This window comes from Podarcis bocagei (assembly GCF_964188305.1).
Source record: "Podarcis bocagei genome assembly, chromosome: Z".
NCBI lineage: Eukaryota > Metazoa > Chordata > Lepidosauria > Squamata > Lacertidae > Podarcis > Podarcis bocagei.
Window position 1 is genome coordinate 17,607,283 of NC_138140.1, and position 23,624 is coordinate 17,630,906.

The following is a 23,624-nucleotide window of genomic DNA, read 5'->3' on the forward strand; positions in this document are numbered from 1 at the left end:
CCAGGCCGGAGCCAGAGTTGAAAAGACCCTGGCTCTGGTTGAAGCCAATCATGTATTCAAGCTGTGGATAACCAAGCACCAATTTACATATTTATGTGTCTGTGTCAGTGTTCAAAACTCTAACTGTTTTAGGCACATTTTGCGAGAGGTAATTTCATTAGTGTGAGCAGTTTCTGAGCTGTGGGCGCAGTACCCAAGATTTCAGATTAAAACTGCAGTGGAAGGAAGGAGGACCTTGTTCTGCCTCCACTTCCATCTACTCTCTGAAGACTGGAGAAGAGACCCTCTTAAAAATATTAGGAGGGTGGGCAGGGGAAGGACTAGAGTAGACCATGTGAAAAATGAACATAATATTTTAGCTGTGGTTCATTCATTTTCAGCTTTGTATTCTTGCTATTATAAAGCACGCCTAGACATTCCGTTGTTGCGTCCACAACCTAGATTTAAGTGCCATTTAGCTCCTAGCTTTCATATCTCGGTTTCTATTCTAACACTGGTCTGTGTTGTGCGCGACAAATTCCAGAGAGGCCATCCTGTTAGGCTGCATTAAACTGTAATGGGTTGCTTTGAAGCCACTTCAGTGCCAGATGGAAAAAAATCGCCCCCCAACAGCCCCACCCTGTATTTTGCGAGAACAAAGGTGGCAACCCAGTTGCAGAAGACCGCTCCCCCCTTCAAACCCTGTTAGGGTGGAGAACTCTGCCTCAGCTCCATTCCTTTAGCGCCCCTTAGTTGTACAGTGGAGAAGCCCCCCCCCCTTTGAGCAACGATAATACCCACAATACACCTCACTCACTCAAGTAGCTCTCTAGCCCGCCATCCACCCTCTAAGACCTGATTGGCTCAGACGGGGGAGGAGTCGGAGAGAGGATTGGCGAGAATGACCAGCCAATCCCCGGGCGCCGCCACGCCCCCGCTTCCTCTGCCATTGGCCATCTCTTCTACCTGGGCCCCGCCGAGGATTGGACTTGTGGAAGTTCCCGCTCCCCAACTCGTTCTCGCGCTTTAGAGCGGGGTGGGCGGGGCGGCTGTACGTTGCAGTGCCCGCGGATTGGCCAGTGCCTCACCTGCGGGGCACGGCTATTGGCCGTGCGCGTCTCCCCCTCCGCCCACTCCCATTTGCCGCCCCGCCCCGTGTGTGCCGCCCGATTGGCTGTGGCGGCCCGGCCCGGTATCCGGGTAAGATGGCCGCGGTAGGAGAGTGCTCGGTCTCTGTTCCGTGGAAGTCGGTTTCCCTCACTCACGTCGAGTACCCAGAAGGTAAAGCCTCCAGCCTCCGGCGCTTCGCGGAGCCTGTTTTCTTCTCTCCGCTGTGGGTGGGCCTTTCGCCCTACGCCCAATTCATATCCGTGAAAAAAGGCGAGGTTTGGGCTTCGGGGAGTTCCTGAGGGGATCGGGTGGGAGCTGCCAAATAGTGAGCCATTGACTAGCAGCGCTGTGAAGCCGGGCGGCGGCGCATGCGCGCTTCGGCTGCCGCTCTTTGCGAGATAGTGTACTTCGGAGGCTGCAGTGCGCATGCGCGGCACCCTTTCTGCTTTGGATTTCTCGTCCCAAGTGTGCAGAGTTTTTTTGGGGGGGGGGATCACCTTTACATTTATTGTATTTATTATGGTCCCGCTTCCGATCACCTATTGGCACCTCCCTCTTCCTGGCCGCTTCCATCTAGATCTAGATCTATTCTGTTTTATTAGAGTTAAGTTTTCTTTTGACATGCCTCTTTGTCACACCAGTTACTAGATGCTACTTTTGCAGGATCACAGACCCATTCCTGGAGAGATCCTTTTCCTAACACACTTGGAACACAGAACGCTGCCTTATATTGGGCCAGACCTTTGTTCTTTCTAGGGCAGTGCTGTCCACACTGATGGGCAGCAGCTCTACAGGGTTTCAGGTGGGGAGGGGGGCAGAAATGTATTTTCCCGAACGCTACTTTGAGATGCTGTTAGGGATTGAAGCCAAGACCTTACACATGCAAAGCAGGTGCTCCTACCACTGAGCCAAATGCCCTTCCTCTGAAATAAAATAAGATTCTAGTCTTTGTGCTTTTAAATAAAGGGTGGGATTCAACACAGTGCTAAGGTGATTGTTTTCACAATGCAGGGGGAGGTGCAGAGGAGGGGGAACCTAGCTAGCAAGAGTCCTTGCACTGATTTCCACTAGTGCAGTAGTTCTTAAAGGGTGTGGTGTACCATACTGGTGTGACAGGAGAGGGTGGCAAGTGTGGCAGGAAGATTCAATGACAATCAAATAAACATTTAAACATTTCAGTGTAAAATATTTAAGTATAGTATCGTATAATATAGCATCAAAATGTTTTTTTTTTAGATATACAACCAGAGACAGTATCCATGCCTCTTTTCAAGAGCGTTGGCTATTTATCTACCATTTTCCACAACATATTGTTGTGAACGGGGATTTTCAACTGACAGATAAGAAACAGCAGAAAAGAGAAAGGTTTCTTTGTGTTGATGAGATGAGAGTTTATTTGTCTCAAATTAGACATAATATAAATGAGATTACTTGGCAAAACCAAGCTCATACCTCTCATTGAATTTGTATAAATATGTAAGGTACATATTAAAAGGCTTGTTTATAATTATATTTTGGGAATTATTTCTGTTCTTATGTAGTTGCATTTTTTAATACTTTCTGGATGTCCCACAATCAAATTATAAAGTAGTTGTGTTGTATGTTTTAATCAAGCATTGCTAGGACTCGTTTCTTTTTGTTTTCCAATGTATTTCTTATCAATAAAAATATTGGTGTAGCACAAGCAAATTTTTATTCTGAAAGTATGACCCAGAGAAAAAAGTTTGAGAACCACTGGAGGAGCAGAACAGAGTAGTTGAATCTGGTCCAAAGGGGTGATTGAAATAATAACTCAGATCATTGTCTTGTCTAGCTCAGAACTGTCTACACTGACTAGGAGAAGTTTTTGAGGGTTTCAGCCAGGGACTCTTCTCCCAGCACTAACTAAAGGTGCTGCATGTGGGAACCTGGCACCTTCTGCATGCTAGAGATGTGCTCTACTACTGAATTGTGTCCCTTCCAAATAACATGCAAAGCTATGTTATTCAGAGTCAGACCCTTGATCCATCTAGCTCTGTATATTGCTCATACTTAGTGGAGGAAGCTCTCCTGATTTTGAAAGAGGGCTCATACCTGGAATTGTCTGCAAGCTAAGCATGTGCTCTGTTATGCTTTTTTTCTAGGAAGCTTGCAGGCAGGGTGCAAAAGCACCAGTCTTTCCTGCCTCCCATCATGTGACCGTGCAGCCATTGGCATTTAGAAATAAACTATCTCTGAATAATGGGTTTCTAAATGATCAACAGGATAAACCCTAATGGTGCAAAATTGTATTAGGGTCAGTGGCTGAGGAAGGGGGTCGCAGTGGGTGCGGGCCGCCCCAGGTGTCATCACTGAGGGGGGTGACAAAAATATGAGATAAAAAAAGGAATCACAAAACTTTTTAGTTCAGTCAAGAAACTTAATGAAACATGGCTGGCACTGGGCGCCACACCACGGGGCTGGCACTAACCACGGGGCCTGCAGCATGCCCAAGCCATACGTTTCTTCTGGGAGTGACATGGTGGCTTGGGTGCCTGCAGGCTCCACGCTGCCTGAAATGGCTGCGTGGGGCTTATATCTGCCCACTGCCTCTCCCTCAGCAGCCCTACAGCTGAGGGGAAGGTGGTGGAGAGGTTCCATGCAGCTTGCCCTACTTCCATGGGCATATCACCCCGACCCTGGCTGCAGGACGCATGCACCGTACCAGGTGCCCGAGCGGCTAGCTACACTGATGATTAGGGTTTGGTGTTTTGTTTTGCTTTTTTACATTTTTTCCACAAATCTTTTTCAAGGAACTCAAGACAGCATACATGAATCTTTTCCATCCTATCAATTTTGCCCTCAGAACAACTTTGCATTGTTGTTGTTTGACTGAAAGATAATGACTGGCCCACGGTCACCCGGTGAGATCCCAACACTCTTAACCACTGCTATGAACACCTGGATGTCTCTAGAGAGCACCTTAATAGGAACATAGGGAGCTACCTTATACCGAGTCAAATCATTGGTCTAGTATTGTCTATACCACCCTTTCTCAACCATGGGTTCCCAGATGTTGTTGGACTACAACACCCATCATCCCTAACCACTAGTCCTACTAGCTAGGGAAGATGGGAATTGTAGTCCAACAACCTCTGAGGACCCAGGGTTGAGAAATGCTGGTCTATACTGACTGGAAGCTACTCTCCAGGATTTCAGGCAAGGAATCTTTCACAGCCCTACCTGGGAATACTGCTGAGGATTGAACTTGGGACCTTCTGCATGCAAAGGAGACTCCCCACTGATTTTGTAATGTATCTGTAAAGCTTCATTTGACTGTACATTTGCTTGGGATTGTCCTGCTGATTTCAGGAGACTTGTTTAAAGAATAATTTATATGGCTGTATTAGTGTGCATGTCACTTTTCAAAACAAAGCCTAAAATGTTTGTGCTTTACAAGTTCTGTGATCCATCTCTTGCCTGGCATTTAATTTTTAAACTTTAAAAGCAGCTACAGAATGTTCTGATTTTGATCAGAACTGGGATGATGAAAGGAATGTGTTAGTTAGTTTCCTTGATCTAAATCGCCTCCTCACAAAAAACTGCTATTCATCCTGATGAGCAAAATAAAAATACAGGCAACTGTATCACCACCACAATGGGGGCATGATAGCATATTTTTTTAAGTGAAGGGAAAGGGTTAAATTCAACTGCTTTAAAGTAACAAAATGACAGGATGACCAGTAACAAATCTGCATCATACACACCAAGGGGTAGGGGGAGAAATCCCTGCCCCAAGCCACTTGCAGTCTAAACTTCCACTTTACATGTACCAGCAAAATGTACCAAAGGACAGATGGGAGTGAATGGAGTTGCAATGCCAGGGGAAGCTTTGCCTCTCCAGATGTTGCCTTACTAAAGTTCCCATCAGACCAGCCGCCAATGCCAGGGATTATGAGAATTATCGTTCAGTAGCATCTGGAGGGCCACAGGTTCCCCACACCTGACTTAGACTATGTGTGTGTTGTCTCAGTTTAGGGAAAAGGTGACTTTGAGGAGGAGGAGGAGGGAGGCATTCTGGGAGTGAGTTCCAGGCATAGGGAACAGCAATGTAGGATGGGAGGGTTTTTAAGGGAGCAGGAGGAGATCATTGGGTGGCAGAGTTAGGATCAGCTTCTACGTTTGTAACTGGATCTCCCAACCTTGCTAGCCTGTGGCCTATTTATTTATTCATTTGAACTCTGAATATTTCAGTAACTCAGGGCTTTAAATTCTGACATGACTTAGTGCTGCCATTTGCTCTCTTAAGTGCCAGAGCCCAACCCTAAAATAGTGGAAAGTGCTTCTGAGAAGGTTCGGAGTGCATTTCCCCTGAGTAACCAACCGAAAGAGGTCTCTTTGTGTCCAGGCTTCCATACTAGGGTGTGGTATTTCCAGGCAGACCTGCAACTTGGTATTCTTGTTTTTTTCATTTCCAGACACTAAGCACTGTGGGAGTTAGACGCATTGTGGTAATGGGGGGGGGGAATCACATGTATTATTTATCTCTTCTTTCTGATACTTGGCTCCCTTACCTTGTGCTTCCTGCATTAAACTGGGATTTCTTTCCGCCTGGCAAGCTGACTGTAGAGGAGTATTCTAGAGTTGTGTGCGTGCTGCTGAGAAAGCCCACTCAATTCCCATGATTTTGGCACGGGGGTGGGGAGAGGCAGAGCTTCTGAGTGAGAGAATGTATGGCTTTCAGGCCAGCCCAAACTCATCCTTTGATTCCCCCACGCACCCACCCGCACACACATCCATTAACTAATGGAATTATTGGATTCAGTTTTTATAAAGATTGCATTCTGGAAGACAGGGCAGGAGATAAAAATCTCCAAAGCCGCACCTTATGTACTCTGAAAAGCATAGTTCGGCAGTAGAGCAGCTGCTTTGCATGCAGAAGGTCCCAGGTTCAATTCCACCCTGGGGATGCTGTGATGACATGCTGCCAGCTTGTGTAAGCCATAGTGAACTAGTTGGACCAATGTTAATGTCTTGGTTGAGACCACTTCCCAAAAGCAGGTGACATATCGGGCTGTTCCTTATATACAAAGAAAATGGAAGTAAATGATCATAGGCAGCATCCTCTTCATATTTCTAACCCAGGGTATATAACGCCAGTGGGAGCCAGTAAGCTGCTGAATGCTTCTTAATGGAAACTGCAAGAAGGGTGAGTTGTGGTTGTGCTTATGGGATTCCCATGGGGCATCTGTTTGGCCACTGTGAAAACAGGATGTTGGACTAGAGGGGCGCCGGCAATATTTAGCAGGGTTCTCATCAATGCCAGCCAGCATTGCCAATGGTCAGAAATGACAGTTGCTGCCAGCAACAGCCATCCCTTGATCCCATATCGCTAATGAACAGATTGATCAGCTGCAGATTTACCCCAGTCTGAGTAAAGAGATCCACATAGATAAGCAGGTTTTCATGCTGTTTGCTTCATCAAGGACTACAGAATGAATTGGATAAGCACAGCTGATCCAAACTTTTTTGTTTGCTTACATCCTTAGGATATGCTTCCCACACCACATCCAGTGCATTTTGCATGCACACCCACTTAAGAGTCATGCAGCATGTATAGATAGCATCTGTGCTCTGAAAGGCATTCTGATTTATATGAGTGGTGACCCAACAAGTGATCCAGTTAACCCCCCAAAAAATTCTTTTCCTGGATCAAAGTGAAAAATGGCTTAAGACCAGATTTGCACCAAGATCCAATTACAAGCCTTTTTGTGAGTGGAAGTAATATGGCATGTGCTTGGCCACATCTGCTTGTTTCCTACTTGAATGCTAGTGCCTGTGAGAGTAAGAGAAGCTGGTAACTGTATCTGGAGAGCTTCTGGTTTCTTCGATACTATTTCTAATTCAAGGAATAGGTCACTGAAAATAGTGAACACACAGCATGTCTGTGGTGTTTTAAAGTTCTGAGGCACCAGGCTGGCAAAGTTTGAAATGGAACCTGCCTTTTATTCAGGTAGGTCAGTGATGGTGAGTCCATGACACTCCAAATATTGTTGGATTCCCACCTTCCACCAGCCCCAGCTAACGCAACAGTCAGTCTAGGGATAATGGGGGTTAGAATTTCACATCATTTGGAGGGTCACAGGTTCCTCACTCCTGAGTTAGAAGCAGCATTCCCTACTGTGTGTAAGAGATGGAATAAGGCCTCTTATGTACAGTTCTGGTCCTGGTTGCCTTGCCTCAGAAAAGGGCTACCAGAATGATCAAGTGACTCCTCTATTAAGAAATTAAACTAAAAAGTTGAGTAAGAGGAGACATGAAAGAAGTTTATAAAATTATGCATAGCATGGAGAAAGTAGATAGAGAAACCACAGGAAGGGAGAGTGCTCAAATCTTTTTTCCAGGTGTCCCACAGACACTATGAGAACAGGTTGCTAGACTTCCTAGGCCATTGGCCTGATTGAGCCGACTCTTATGTTGTGTTAGAAGAGTCATTCCCCATAAAACAGGAAATAATGCCACTTCTTAGGCTGGGGTGAAGAACTTTGTGGCCCTCAGGTTGTTGTTGCACTCTAACTCCCATCTGCCCCCTAGTCAGCATGGTCAGTGGTCCAAGCATGATGGGAGTTGTAGTCCACTAACAGCTGGATGACCACAGGGTTTAACCACCCCTGCTTTACACCATCCAAAACTCTTTGGCTATATTAGCAATCATAAACAGCTGTCTTGTAAGGTAAATCAGCTTTAAGACACACAAGGATTAGGATTGAAGGAGAAGGGAGTGTTCATTTTAAGGCTGTCTATGGAATTTGTAGCTGAACAAATTCTTAGTTGACAGCTCCATCCCTTGGCCACTGAGCTACATGCCAGGGAAAGCCAGACCCCTTTTCAAGCACATCAGAGTTCAGATGCTGATGAACTGATAGAAGCTGAGTCAGGATGATGAAAAACTGACTTTGAACCTTCTACACCAAATTTATGCCTAATGAAGGCACCAGTCAAGCCTCCCTGGGAAGAGCATTCCACAAACTGGGAGACACTGCAGAAAAGGCCCGTTCTCATGTTTCCACCCCCACATGAAGAATTCTGCACCAGCTTAAACTTCCATACCATCTTCAGAGGCAGCCCTATGTGTAATGTGTTGCAGTAATCCAGCCTATAGGTTATTAAATATATATATTTTTTGCAACCCTCCCCCTCATTAAGATGTTACCTCAGCCAGTTCCATCAGAGCTTGTTGTGCTTTCAGTCAGTCAATTTTTTTTAAAAAAAAAAATGAATGGCTTGTAAAAGATGAAAAATCCTGACATCTGAAAAAAGAACACAAGTAAATGAGTTTAATAGCATTAATTATTATTATTTTTGAACAATCTTAAATTTAAGTAACAGAAGTGGCATTGAATTTTGTGGCTTAAGTATCTTAACTTTCACCCAAGGTTCCAGCTCTCATGCCAGTGGAGAGCCTTGAGAGTAAGTACACCTGCTGACATTTCCAAAGCCTCTCCAGAGAGGAGGGGTCTCTTGGAGGTCTCTGGGGAGCTCTGAAGGTGAGAGGTTTAGACTGCCTTCACCAACATGGTGCCATCCAGATATTTTGGACTTCCATCAGCCCTAGCCAGCAACTAAAGAATATAAGAATGTAAGAAGAACCGTGCTGGATGAGACCAAAGGCCCATCCAGTTCAAATCTTCTGGAAGTCACCAGGTTAACAAAGGCTAAGAAGTGGCTTACAGTGGATTTCTTCAGATCAAGCACCAGATCACAATCTGTGGTAAGATTCATTTAGACTGCGTACATACCATACACCATCTCCCCAACCCCCCAAAAGAGTCCTGGGAAATTTAGTTTACCCTCCCACAAAGCTACAATTTCCAGCACTCTTTACAAACTACAGTTCCCGGGATTCATTGGAGAAAAAGCAAATGTGCTTTAAATTCATGGCATGTGTTCAAACCATGATATGGCTTACATGGTTCCCCTCTCCAGCCACCTTCCCTGAGAATCCCCAGAGGCCCATCACAAACAGCAGGTTCTGAGGGTGTAACAGCATCCCAAACCACAATTCATCTTCTCAGATGTAGCACCAAGCCACAGCTTACTGTACTGTGCAAACCAGTTTCATTTGCTATATTTAGGCATAATTATTGTCCTAAGGGATAGAAGCTTGTCCCTAGGGTTAACAAAAACCTGTGTTTTTTGGATGTTGTGTTCTGCACTCAGTATGCACTTTGTAGATGGGAAGCATTGCCCCCATGTTTGTCCATATATGTGTACATAGGTTCTGCATTATGCATACACCTAAGGGCAGGAGGAGGCATCTATGGGGTCGTCCCCCAGGATGGCAATTAGCAAGCAGAGACCTTAGGAGTGTTTCTTGGGGCCAGATTCTGCCTGCAGGCCACCTGTTGTATCCTGGAGGTGCAGCGTGAATCTTCTGCTCTGGCTCGCTAAATTAATTGGTCCCTGCTGCGGAGCCATCTGCGCCAGCTTCCTTGTACGGAAATAATGGTGTGTGTCTGTGTGTTTTCACTGAGACTCATGTTCTGTTTATGCTGCTGCATGAGCAAATGAAAACCCTCTCGATCCCATGCCTGTTGTCTGGTTCTGGTGCTGAAAACATTTTTAGCTAGCTCTGTAAGACCCACGGCCTGTTGTACATTCTAGAGCCCCTAGAGTAGACAGGCATGATCCATGAAAACAAAATAAAGATCATTGGTCCATCTAGCTTTGGATCCAGCTTTGTTACCTGCACTGACTGGCAGTGGCTCCCCAGGGTTTCAAACAGTCTCTGTTGAATATTGAGATGCTGTTGAATATTGAACCGAGGACCTTCTGCATGCAAAGCATGAGTTTTAAGATGTAGATATGTCTCTCCCCTAGAAATAAAAGTATCCTGATGATTATGGATAAAAGGGATTTTTGTTTGTCAGAGGGGGGCATAGGAATATAAGCAGGGACATAGGAAGTTGCCATATACCGTGTCAGACCATTGGTCCATCTAGCTCAGTATTGTCTACACTTACTGGCAGCACCTCTCCAAATGTTTCAGGCAGGGAGTCTCTCCAGCCTTACCTGGGTGTGCTTCAGGTTGGTTCTCTACTGCTCAGCTGCAGCTCTTCGCTGTACAGCACTTTCAGAAACTTTCTTTGCTTTCCAACAAGCACATGTTGGCACGTAAACAAGCCACATGTAACAGCCACCCCCAACAGGCCACTTGTCAGCATCAAAAGGATGAACAGAGAGCACGATGTAATAGATATCCTTAAAATATCAAATTACTTTCTTTGCGTCCACAATGCATTTGATGACATGCCTGGGATTCCCTTCTAGTCTGTTTCCTGCTGATGTTCAAACTTGGACCACTCCTCACAAATTAAAAAAAAAAGCAGAGGTGAGAGGGTGGCCGTTAGAAAGTCTTGTGCAGTTGGACAGCCCCCCCCCATGCTTTGGACAACAACTCACATCAGCCCTAGGCTCCCATTAGTTGAATGGTAAGCTATCAAAACTGTAATTGTGAGTATCTTCCTGGGTCAGCCTTCACCAACCAGGTGCCCTCCATATTATAAGACTGCTGCTGGGAGAATGGCTGTGCTGGCTGGGGATGATGGGCCAATGGCTTCAAGTTACAAGAAAGGAGATTCCAACTAAACATCAGGAATAACTTTCTGACAGTTTTGCCAGATGACCCGTTGAGGTACTTTCAGTTCTACAGTTCTGTGATTCTATGAATGTACGAAAACAATACTTTTTGGGGAGAAATAAAGCACTAGGCAATTTCCCCAAAATTTTTCCATCCTTGGCCAACCTGGAACCCTTTAGATTTTTGTCTTACAACTCATAGGCTCATAGAATAGAGTTGAAAGGGACCCTGAGGGTCATCTGGTCCAACCCCATGCAATGCAGAAATCTCAACTAAAGCATCCGTGATAGATGGCCGTCCCACCTCTGGTTAAAAACTTCCAATGAAGGAGTGTTCAACACCTGTCAAACAGATCTTACCGTCAGAAAGTTCTTCTTAATGTTTAGGAATCTCCTTTCTTGTCATTTGTTCATTAGTAGCAACAAACAGATGTTGTTTGCAAATGAAACATCAGGCCAGGCTTGGCAAATTTCAAAATTTTTAGTTTTGTTTACCAAATGCTGATAAAATAAAACATCCTAAATTAGAATATTCTCTAGGAGAGGGATGGGGAACATCTGTGGCTCTCCATATGTCATTGGAGCCCAATTCCCTGACTAGGTAAAATTCACTTTCATTGCTCCACCCACTTTTGCCTCTGGCCCCGCCCAACGCTGGAATATGGCCTTCAGAAGGTTGCACAGAAGAGAATGTGTCGTTCAAACTGAAAAAAGGCCTCCCATCCCTATGGTTTAGACCAGAGCTTTCCAAACGTTTCATGTTGGTGCCACACTTTTTAGACATGCATAATCTCGCAACACAGTAATTCAGTTTTACTAGCAAATTGGAGGTTAAACTAACCCCTTTCCAGCCGCAGGGGGAGCACGGGGAGTGTTCACGTGAGATACCTACACTTCAGCCAACACACTAACATGTCACAACACACAGTTTGGAAAGCTCTGGTTAACACAGTACTGGACAAGATGGACCAATGGTCACATGCTGTACTGGACAGCTTCCTCAATTCCTTTGATGCATTTAAGAGGTGTGTTTCTACTCAAAAGTAGTTCCCATTGAGTTTAGGTGGACCTAACTTCCAGGTACTTGTGTGAGTATATCTCAGAGGTGCAGAAAATTTGGCACTCCAGATGTCATTCAACTCCCAATTCACACCAGCCCCAGCCAGCAATGGCCAACAGTTGGGGATGTTGGGAGTTGTAGTCCACCATCATCTGGAGGGTAATAGATTCCTCATTACTGGTGTATAAGAATGCAGCTACAGCAATCTTCATGTGTTGGCCAAGCTTTCGTTTCTTTACAACAGCCCTGTAAGGCAGGCCAGCTGTGCAGTTTTTATGTAGCAAGCAGGTGACAAGGTGGAGGGAGGCTGATGATGTGAAGGGGGAGAGGACGGCTTTCAGGGCCTCCCCAAAAGCCTATTGCCAGGGTGAGTTTCAAACCGGCAGCCTTGTGTTCCTCTGTGAATGGAAAGCTTTGTACTGATGACCCTGAGATCATTGCCCTTTAAAGCAACTGATATCCTGTACCAAGTTATCATGCAACCAAAGGTTTTGCCACAAGCAGACATCCAACAGGAAATGGTGGCGGCCGGGTGTCTGGGTAAGAAGGATGTGGTTTGGGTGCTGTTCATCTATAGGCTCTGTTTTTCATATTTAGACTGTGCTGCTGCGGTAAACCTCATAGTTTCCTCTGGAGTTGGAAGGAACCTGTTCATTAGTGCTCCCTCTCTTTTGTTCTCTCTCGCTCTTTTTTAATTGCCTTATTCATAAAGTACAATGTTACTAAGTTTTTAATCCTCGCAGCATCCCTGTGAGGTAGGTCAGGTGGAGGGAATAAAGTACTGGTGCAAAGTCACCTAAGAAGCTTCAAGTCTTGTGTGGGGACTTGAACTCGAGTCCCCCTTAGTTCAAGTCCAACACAGCCAGGGTCCTTGGGCCTTTCTCCCCTCAAAGCACAACTCCTATTACATAGTTGTCTAAAGACAGTTAAACTTAGTAGCCTGTAGCACACCTGCTTGCGGTTAGTTCCATAAGTTGCACACGTACTTGAAAGTAAAAAAACCCCACAACCTTTACAACCAGGCAAGATTACCTTTTGGGCAAGTTTTATCTCTTTTTGTCTACTACCCCAGGTGACTTCACCGGATTTATTCTCGCCCAAGCAAGCCTGAGCCCAATTTTCATCATATTCGGATTCATCACACTCATCGTTTTCAAGAGAGAGCTTCACACGGTGAGTCCTGCTCCTGCTTCTCTGCCCCCCTCCCCAAATCTGGGTCTAGCCTTTTGTGTTCCTGAACTCACATCTCCTGCTGGGGCCTGGTAGCATCTGCTTTCCTTTCTCTTGTTTCCCCTTTCCTGAAATTGTCCCCATCACTCCCTTCACCTTGATCATCCCATGACTTTCCTTTCTCTTACATCTGTAATTATAACTATTATTAATTCAATTTCTTACCTGACTGTCACCATGAGGTCCCAAGATATGGTTGCAGCAGTTTAACATTCGGAATGAAAAACAGTTTAAAACAAAATTACAGGCACAGAAATAGGGTGGGTCCTTAAAATATGCCTCTTGTCAAAGGCCACGTTGAAGAGGCTCACCTTCAGCATGTAACAGAAACTGTATTGTGACGGTGCCAGAAGCACCTCTGCAGGGAAGGAGTTCCACAATTTAGGGGCTGCCACAGGCAAGGCCCTCTGCTGGGCTGCCAAGAGGGTGGAGGAACTACCAAGAGGGCCTCCTCTGGCAATCTCAACACCCTAGAGGCTCTCTAGGGAAAGAGGTAGTATTGACAATACCTTGTCAGTTGTGCCCAGTAACTGAATAGAATAATAGTATTGTAGAGTTGGAAGAGACCCAGTTCCTGTCATGCTGGAATCTCAATAAAGCATCCATTACAGATGGCCACCCAACTTCTGCTTTAAAACCTCTAAGGAAGGAGAGTCCACAACCTTCCGAGGGAGTCCACAGTTGACTCTTCTTGACAGAAAATTCTTTTTGATGTTAATCGGAATGTCCTTTCTTGTAATTTGAATCCATTGGTTCAGGTCCTACCCTCCAGAGGAGAAGACAAGCATGCTCCATCTTTCATGGTACAGCCCTTTAGATATTTGAAGATAGCTATCATATCTCCTCTCAGTCTCCTCTTTCCCAGGCTAAACATACCCAGCTCCTTCAACCATTCCTCATAAGGCTTGGTTTCTAGAGCCTTGATCATCTTGGTTGCCCTCCTCTGCGCTCATTCCAGATTAACATGACCTTCTTCCTGCAACTGTTGGCTACTCCTGTATACATCAGGGATTTCCTTTGTGATTTTCTCTTTCTTCCATTTCTTATGCATGCCCTTCTTAAATATCATCTCACCTGTAAGCTTATGCACACTGGTTTCTTTAAATGTCTCCCACTTTTCTGTTTTGTTGGAGTTGTCTTCATACATGAGTTCCAGAAGGATAGATGCCTTTAGTTCTATTGCAGCAGAAAGAGGAAAGACCCTTTGACACTATGAGGCAGGGGTGGGAAAACCCCAGCTCTGGGAGCCACATCTCTCCTCAATTTTTTTTAAAGTCTGACCGGAATGTTTCCTTGAATGTAATGATGCCTCTTGCTTGCCTACACACACACACACACACACACACACACACACACAGGCTTTGGCTTTTTGCCCCTCCCACTTCTGCCTCTGGCCCCATGTTCCCCATGTGCCCTTGAAAGGGCATGTGCCCTTGAAAGGATGCTTGCGAGGCAATGTGACCCTCAGGCTGAGAAAGGTCCCCTGCTCCCGCCTTGAAGATCCTATGCTAACAGATGCTTAGAGTAGGTACCTCTTTGGGTAGGGGATTGTCAGGTCTGGAGTCAGATGCAGGTCAGCATGAAGCAGCAGAGTCAGTTGTCAGTGAACTTAGCTCTTTATTCAAGGAAACGGCATACAACTCAGCAACACTTCCCAGTCTTCCCCTATAGAGCAGTTGCCAGGGCTGAAGGTGCCTGCCTTCTACCCCTCCTAAGACGACTGCTCTCCCAGATGTTTCCCAAGAAGTATCAAACGGTGTCTGAGCAGCGCCAGTCCCTGTTCTGTCCTCCTCATTATCCTGTGCATTCCTGGAGATCATCGGGGAGAGGAGCTTCTCTGGATTCTTCAGCAGTCCCTTGACACTCCTTCCCTTCTGCCTCAGCCTCAGAGTCTGAACTTCTCCCTGTCACAGGTTCCTTCTGCTCACTGAACCCTGTTGTCCCTTCAGTATCCAGCAGGCCCTCTCAATCTTCCCCCTCTGACGTCTCCTCAGTGTCCCACCGCCAGTCCCCGGGCTCTGAGCCTTCCTTCTCTGGGATTTCCTTTGGGGCTTCCCCAACTGGTGCCTCCCACCACTCCTCTTCATCCAGCTAGTCCCTGACAGTATCTAAATTCTGAGTTACAGAGAAGAGGAGGAAGAGGAGGGAAGAAACTTCAACCTGTGTTTTTTACAGTGAGGCCAAAGGTTCAAGCAGTGCAAGAGAGAGAGCCATAAGTATGTTGCCATCCAGTGGGCAGCCATTCAACCTGGAGCACCACCCCACTCCTTTATTAGCAGCTAGTGGTGAACAGTCATAGCTATCCATAACCATCAATTGCCTAAATAGAGCCAATGAGATAGCAGTACGTATGTTGCAGCAACATGGCAAGCCAATAGATTAAGAGCAAGAACCAGCTGACATGTTTGTGCATGCGTGACCTGGTCCTGGCTGTCGGCCAGAAGTGAGGAGCAGGCATAACCAGAACAATTGCAGAAACCAGGGACAGGGAACTTTTGTCCCTCCAGATTTTGTTGTTGAGCTCCCAACTCCTGTCAGCATGGATCTCATTGTGCCTTGGCACAAGCAGGACTTGCTATCAGTGCCCATCAACCAATCAAATGCTGACAGCCAGCCCTAGTGAGATTGGGAGTCATTTATTCCAGTGGGTCTGCTTTGAATAGGACAAACATTGGATAGAGCACAAGATTTCTGAAGGGCTCCCTGTTCTATATGTGCCTGCTCACCTTTGGAGGTCATCATCTTTAGTTGCCCCTGGCTTTGAAGGTTGGGCAGGTGGTGAGAGGGTTTCTTCTCCTGTGTTGGTGCTCTGGTTGCAGAGTCCCAGGGACATTGGCCACCTTGGTGAGTCTCAGATGCAAGGTTAAAAACAATTTGATGCCTTTGGGAGTTGTTTATTGGCCAAGAGAACATGTCAAAAGAAACCTTGATGGGACTTTGGGGCATATTAAATGAAATTAATATTCACAAATCATATCATATCAATCATTCATATCATTCAATCGTATCATAGTATATCATTCTATCATATGTCATATCATTCAATCAATCAATCAATCAATCAATCATAGCATATCACATATATAACTGAATCAACCAATTGTTTAGAATTCATTGCATTTCCAATTTAACCACTTGCAATTAGAGAAATATGCAGTTCACCCTTTGAGGTCACATTAGCTGAATATTTGAGAAGGCAGAGATCACTTTGCATCAACATTCAAAATCGAGTTATGTTTGAGAATTTTGACAGAGGTTTTGGGAGGGGGGCCTCACATTTTTTTGTTTCACCTTTAGAAATCCCAAAAGCAGGAAGATATTTGCCTATCTATTTCACGGGAATTTTTTTTAACAACAACAACAAAACAGTTGCTGCTGAACTTTATATATAATGTTTTTATGTTATTTAATCAAATTATTTGGTATTGGACTCTATTATGATGCTTATAGAGCTTATTTTAAACCAGAAGTAGCCTAATGAATTTGATTTTTGGCTTTTAATGGAAAGGTGGGATGATAATGCTTTCTATATCCCTAGAAGAGTCAAGCTAAACAAATTATCCTCTGTGCAACAACCAGTTGATCTCAAAAATCACACATCCTTTTTGTCCTTTTGCAGATCTCTTTCTTGGGGGGCCTCTTGCTCAATGAAGGTGTGAATTGGCTAATAAAGAATATTATCCAGGAGCCTCGTCCTTGTGCAGGTGGAGTATTGCTGGCAGGGAAAGGGTGCAGCTGACTACAGACCTGGGCATTGTTAATGAGGGTAGCAGTTCTCATCCACTGCCTTTGCTTATGGAACGATAAAAATAACACTACATTTTGTTTTTGCTTTTTTAAAAATAGTTTATATTTTTCACATTACAATCAACAGCAAAATTCAATAATGAAAGCAGCCAGCTAACAACCAGCTGACTGGGAAACTTTGAGAAAAATCATTGGTGCGGGCTTGCAGATAGCAGCACATCAATCACCAAAGCAGACGTTATCATACAATGAAATGCTGCTGCTGCTTCTCTGCCATCGGATTGCATTGAGTGCGTCATCCATCTTCCCTGTAGTAACAGAGTATAAAAGTGGATCTATTTCCAAATATTTACATTTTTATTTATTCATTTATTTACTGTATTTAATAAGATTTATACACCACTTGTATTGTTAACAAACACACCTCAAAGTGGCCTAAAAAGAGAGAAAACAGTAGAATCATAAAAATTATAATAATTTAAGACTTTTGTAAAAAAAAAAAAATTAAAAAAATCAAAACGTGCATTGACTTTCTGAATATCTGGGTAGTCTTGTCTAAATAAAAATGGAGCTGCTGCCAAAAGCAGTACAGTGAAGGAGCCTGCCTGATATCTCCAGGCAGGGAGTTCCAAAGTGTGGGCACTGCCACGCTAAAAGATTGAATTCTTACAAATGCAGAATAGGTCTTATGCGGTGCCTGTAACTGTGGCAGTTCCGCTGATCATTTTTAACTGTTCAGGTTGCTTTAGTGCAAAACGTCTTTACCGCTTCAACTGCTTTGGGGGCAGCTGGGAGAGCACTTCCTTCAAGCGGTTGGGGCTTTCTATAGCCAGCAGCTAAGAGGTAGCATCTTCCTCCACATCCTCTGGCAACATTTAACCGAAACATATACTCTTGGGGAGTCGGGCCCTTCTTGATTGCAGGGGAGGAGAGCCAAGCAATGCTCCTACAGTCCAACTAACATTTGTGCTTCTTCTTCTTCCTCCTCCTCAGAAATCCACACATCGGTTTTTTCCAAGTACGCCATGCCTTCCAGCCATTCCCAGTTCATCTGGTTCTTCTCCATTTACTCTTTTCTCTTCCTCTATTTAAGGTGAATAATGCCTTTTCCTTTTGATGCTGGTGGATAGGGTGTTCCAGCCTTGCTTTTAAGCTTATGTAGAGCTCAGAAAAGGGGCTCCATTTACAGTGGCCTCTTCCTTTTTCCATTCAGTTAGATTAGGCTCCCTTTGTCCCTGAACACTGGCCATGCTGGCTGCAGGGGCTGATGCGAGTTGGGAGTCCCCACAATATCTGGAGAGCCGCAAGTTCCCCATCCCTGATCTAAGAAGAGGCACCCTCTTTCCTCTCATGAGGGAATGCCGCTTCTACCTAGAGGCATCCTTCCATCTCTTGCATGCGGCCAGGAATGCTGCTTCTCAGATCAAGGATATGGAACCTGCAGCCTTTCAGATGTTTGTTGGATTGTAGCTTCCATCATCCCTCACCACTGGTCTTGCTGGCTGAGGATAATGGAAGTTGGAATGGCATCGTAAAAGCAACAAAAGCTGGATTTATGGTGTGAAATCAGTATGTTTTAAATGAACAGGGGGAATCTTTGTGAAGCTTTAAGTGGATTATTTTTATTTTTGCTCTGCCTTTGATTAAAGTGTTTTAAGAAATTGATCCAGCAAGCACAGAGTCTGCTGACTTTTTTGGGGGGGGGATCCATCAAAGTCAAGTTTCTAGTCCTTAAAGAGGTGAGAGAATCTTGAAGCACATTAAGGTATATCTGTATGATGCATGCACTTGCCGCACAGGCACACATTGAGATCTTAGACATTTACCTTAAGGTACCATTTTAGGTGTAAAAATAAAAGATATTTATATGTGAACAGGTCCTGAAACTTAGGATTTTTTTTCCCCCGTGTTGCATAAAATCAAGTATCAGGCTCCTTGGGGGCTTTTTTAAATGAAGGATACAGGGCGGGGGTGTGATAAGCTTTTTCTTTTTTAAAAGAGCAAGCTCTAAAGTATCTATGTGGGCTTGAGCTTGCTGGATTGTGATTTGGATGTCTTGCTTGTTTAGTGAGAGGTCATTTCAGTTAAATATTTTTGTCTCCCAGAATGCATCAAACGAACAATGCAAGGTTCCTGGACTTATTGTGGAGACATATCCTCTCCCTCTGCCTCTTAACCGTGGCCTTTTTCGTCTCCTATAGTAGGTAGGTCAGTTCCATTTTGTTGGATGCTTTCTTGGCGCAGCTCTTGGTTTTGCTGTTGGGACTGATGCATTCATTATTAATGGTTTAAAAGCTTCAGTTGTTCCTGGAAGCAATGCAAGAACTCTTTATTCAAATAAATGTTTCAGTAAATATGCAGCAGGGTATTTTGATGGTGGGTGGCTTTTTAAAATTATATTTATTTCTAATCTCTTATCTTAGCATGAGAGGAGCCCTGCTGGATCAAGCCAATAGCACATCTCGTAGACCTTTTGCCTGACATTGCTACGCTGTGCATCTTTCTCTTGCTGTCCATCACTGGCGGATGCTAGAAGGGCAGATAAATGCTCAGCATTGCAATATCAGAACAAATTATCTTCTGTGTGGTGAAGAAGGAGAGGGGCAGGAGCTTAAGACTGGACTCCCATTTTTTGCCTCTGGTCCAAAGTGCAATTCCACTTTGAGTAAGCAGTGAAATGCCCATTTAAAAAAATATGTATTTTTTCCATTAACTATTCAACTTGGGTCCAGCCCAGACTGCACAAGTCAATCCCATAGTTTGGTCATCTGTGCTGTTCCTCAAACTCGTGTGCTGTCTTCCCCTGCTCTGCTGGTGTGCTCCCAGCTCTCTTCTCCACTTCCTGTTTAGCAGTAACCATAGTTTTGTCTACAAAGTGATTTGAACTGTGACTTTCCAGTTCCAGTTTGGAGGCAAACTGTGGTTAGTGGTAGCCACTATTGGCCTCATTCATGTACCACATCAAGCTGTATGATTAACCATGAACCAGGGTGGGAAGGTGGCCCTGATAGCCAAGCAATGAATTGGCTGTCCTTGGGGGGAAGCGGGGATAGGTGAGGGGTAAACAGGGTCTTTGTGAGCTTCCCTCTTTTGAGAAAAGGTGACGATGGTGCTGTAACTAACTCTCTAGCATGCTCTCTTCTTGATGTGCTTTCATTCTGTTTCAACACACACAGAGTCTATCTGATGTACCACTCCTGGAGCCAAGTTGTATATGGAGGGATTGTGGGGAGCATCATGGCGATAGTTTGGTTTGCATTCACACAGGAGATCTTAACACCATTGTTCCCAAGGATAGCTGCATGGTAAGTCCCCCTTATTTGTTCTGCCCCCCCCCCCACCTGAGACCAAATTGCTGCTCTGGAATCTTTCTAAATTGAAAGGCAGGTCAGAAATCCTTTGAGTTTTATTGGGCAGCGGGTGAGAGAAACTCCTTTGTGTGTTGGGCTGGGGTCCCTTCATATAGAAATCCAGTATGTCAGGGAGAATATAGTACAGAAGTAAACTCAGGTGGCTAAGTGCAGAGTTAATTGTCATGCATGATGCCTCATAGGAGAGTAAATAAAATAAGCTTATTTTTGAGCACTTGCTGTCCGGATTCTGCTTTAGCGATGAATACCTCAGTTTCAATATCACAGCAAACCATAGTTGAATATTTGTTTTGGTGTCTGCCAACCATGACTTGTCAAATTCAACCAGCCAGCAAACAAATCAGTACTGGAAACCATGGTTGGAGGTGCAGTTGCCAGCCATGATTTGTGCTGTGTTGTTTTCGATGATCTCTGAATTGACAAGCCATGGTTACCTCCATCGCCTCACCTCCAAAGGTTTCTATACTATGGGCACATGAGGAAATCTGGGGGCTGAACAAAAATGAAAGCAGGTAAGCAGCCGTAAGCCATAGTTTACCTGCAACGTAAGGAAGCTCAGGTCATGGTTTCTGTTCCAGAACCATTCTTGGCACAGAGCTTTGTTCTAATACACTCTCTGAATTTAGACCTTAAGGAAGTCACCACTGTCATTTGGCAAATCCCTGATATTTGTCAGAGTGAGGGAAAAGTACCTGGGACTGAGTGACTGTTCTTTTATTCTTAAGCAAAATGTAATTAGACCATCAACTATCCCAAGTGTATCAAATGCTTTCATTCAGAATCTGCCTTGTTTTTTGCTATGTTGATTCACTTACAAGAATTAACAGACTTTACAAAAAATAAGTTTGCTGAATTCTTGTTCTCTGTCTCCTTATTTTCTCCCCCTCTCCCATCTCCTTCTTCTGCCAAACCTTTCCACTTCTTCCAGGCCATTAGCAGAGTTTTTCTTAATCAGAGACACCAGTCTCATCCCAAATATATTATGGTTCGAGTACACAGTGACCAGAGCAGAAGCCAGGTGAGGATTTAATGCACGATTGAGGTTGGGAAGGGTGCTGCTGAGAGGAGACCATTATTCCCTTCCGAGAGATACATTTGCATGAGGAATAGGGGGTCTCCTAACAATTCTGAACACCCTGAACAAGCTATAGCTCCCAGAATTCTTTGGGGGAAGCCATGACTTATGGAGTATCATTGTCTTTTAAAAGTATGTGGGGGTGATTGTTCTATAGAAATCTCTTCCCTTCTTGAGTTACTGGATTTTATTGACTCCTAGGTTGCAGGCTTGAGTCTTTCCAGCTGGGAGGTGCTGGGGACTGAACCTATGGCCTTCTGCACACAAAGTGCACCCTCTGCCCACTGAAATCAAAAGCCTGGGCAGGGCTCAAAAAGCACCTTGATAAGATTTGAACCCACTTCCTTTTTAAATTGCAGGAACCGACAGCGTAAGCTGGGTACAAAGCTCCAGTGAATATGGAAGGGAGATGTTAGGAACTGGACTGCACGAATTCTGTAAGACAAAAAATAAAAATAAAAATAAAAAAGCAAGGGCCAGCATTAGAGAGAGAAAGAGACCTGTACAGAGCTGGAAGTGAAGGAAGGAGCCTGTTAAGAGATGGACCAAAAGGAACGGAGGCAGGGACACCACACCCTGAAGACCAGAGGCCTTTTCCAGCTAGCCGGATCCACACTCTGCTGCATGCCGAGGACCATTCAGGAACCAGCAACCCATTTATATACCGCAGCTGCACAGCATCTGACCGGGAGGGTGGGAACAACCCCTTCCCCTCACTCGGCCATTGCACGTCTCTTGCGCAGACTCCGCTGATGCAAACAGAATTGCTGGAGGGAGAGAACTCCAATGCGCCTTCTCTCCCCCCTCCCCCCCATCTGTCCCTTCATTTCAGCAGGGCCTGCACAAGACACCCTTTTGGGTTGGTTTTACCTGTGAATTTTGAAAAGTCTGAAACAGGGAAAGGGGGGGGGGATATATTTAGTGTTTTGTCGGTGGGGGAGTCAAAATATTATATGTCTGTGACTCCCCCCACAAATTGATTTCCCCTTTTGCAGCATGCAATGTACACACTATTTATTATTCCTTTTAGAATAAAAACTGGTTTGAAAAAGGGGGGGTGGGGACCCTGTGACCAAGTGTTTTGGAAGGCAGCTGATTCATCTCCCTTTGGCAGGAGTTGAGAAACGTGGATCACTGGAGCGGAAAACAGGGGGAGCCTTCTTTCTGTTAGTTTAAAACTTTATCATGACTGTTCAGGGGCATCTGGGCCAATCCCAACTGCACTTTGTATTGATTTTAAGAAAACTACACTAGTGATGTTTCTGCACTGTGTCAGCACAATACAAAAACTCAATAGTAGGGCTGGGTGATATATCCCTATGTCATCCAAAACCAGTTTGAAGTCTGTATCGTGATATTTGTTTCATAATTTTTGACGTGGCAATATATCGCGAATTATGATGTGTGTTAGGGCTAGGTGATGTCAGCCAAAACAGCTTTGAAGTCTATACAGTGGTACCTCAGGTTAAGAACTTAATTTGTTCCGGAGGTCCTTTCTTAACCTGAAACTGTTATTAACCTGAGGTACCACTTTAGCTAATGGGGCCTCCCACTGCTGCCGCGCCACCGCTGCTCAGTTTCTGTCCTCATCCTGACCAAAGTTCTTAACCGGGGTACTATTTCTGGGTTAGCCGAGTCTGTAACCTGAAGTGTCTGTAACCCGGGGTGCCACTGTATTGTGATATTGGTTTCATAATTTTTGACCTGGCAATATATTGCGAATCATGATGTGTGTTTGTTCGCTATGCAAAAATCACAATGCGGGAAAAACCGTGAAGCCAGTCAATGCCTCTACATGCATTCATCCATATTGCAGACATCGTGATGTATCAGTATATTGCGATGTTTAGCTGGTGATATATCACGATGTTTAAAACCAGGTATCACCCAGCCCTACTCAATGCTATCTTTTTATTATTATTCAGATATCTGTACAAATTGTTTTGTTTTAATTGTTTTGTTTTATTATTTTAGAGCCAACTTCACCAGTGACCCTATATTTTCCTTCCTTCCTTTATACTTTCTACCCTAATCTTTTTTTCCTTCCCCAAAATACTGCAGCAGACTTTCTTACTGGTAGTTTAAAATGCAAAAGAAGAAAGCACCATTAAGGCATCACTCATTCCCTTGGTGGTTTCAAATTTATCCCCAAGTTGCCCCCCCCCAACTTTTAAATACTCAATAAAATGTTTTTATGGTCGTTTTTGGGTTGCCAAGTGTGTTTGTTTGACAAGTGTAGCTATATGGAGAGACCTCTCCTCCACACATTGGTAGAAGCCTGAGGACATGTGCCTTGCCCACAGGTTTGCCTCAAACCCATCAAAATATGCATCCAGCTATATATACAGCCAGCCATGATCCAAACAAACATCACAATTACTTCCCCTTTGAAATCAGTGACCCTTCAGGGAGTTGAGCACACCCAATTTACATTGCTTTCAACACAACGTAGGCT

At 44.6% G+C, this 23,624-nt stretch overlaps 1 protein-coding gene and 1 long non-coding RNA gene across 3 annotated transcripts; one reads left to right on the plus strand and one right to left on the minus strand.

Moving 5' to 3' along the window:
* Window positions 1–1,124: 1,124 nt before the first annotated feature.
* Window positions 1,125–23,372, plus strand: DOLPP1 (dolichyldiphosphatase 1). 2 transcript variants are annotated; one of them, XM_081178908.1, is made up of 9 exons: window positions 1,167–1,260; window positions 6,193–6,256; window positions 12,819–12,919; window positions 16,596–16,680; window positions 17,717–17,816; window positions 18,829–18,927; window positions 19,900–20,028; window positions 21,023–21,112; window positions 21,529–23,372. In XM_081178908.1, exons 2-9 carry the CDS (start codon window positions 6,229–6,231, stop codon window positions 21,563–21,565), a joined length of 669 nt encoding a protein of 222 aa, XP_081035034.1. In that variant the 5' UTR covers window positions 1,167–1,260; window positions 6,193–6,228; the 3' UTR covers window positions 21,566–23,372. The 2 variants fall into 2 exon arrangements, with proteins under 2 accessions (XP_081035033.1, XP_081035034.1); XM_081178907.1 differs by lacking the exon at window positions 6,193–6,256 and having other exon boundaries at window positions 1,125–1,260.
* On the minus strand, window positions 8,317–12,812 carry LOC308578518. Its single transcript, XR_014003978.1, has 2 exons — window positions 9,794–12,812; window positions 8,317–8,357 (listed from the first exon to the last, which is right to left on the minus strand). It is a non-coding gene; the product is annotated as an uncharacterized lncRNA (long non-coding RNA).
* Window positions 23,373–23,624: the final 252 nt, after the last annotated feature.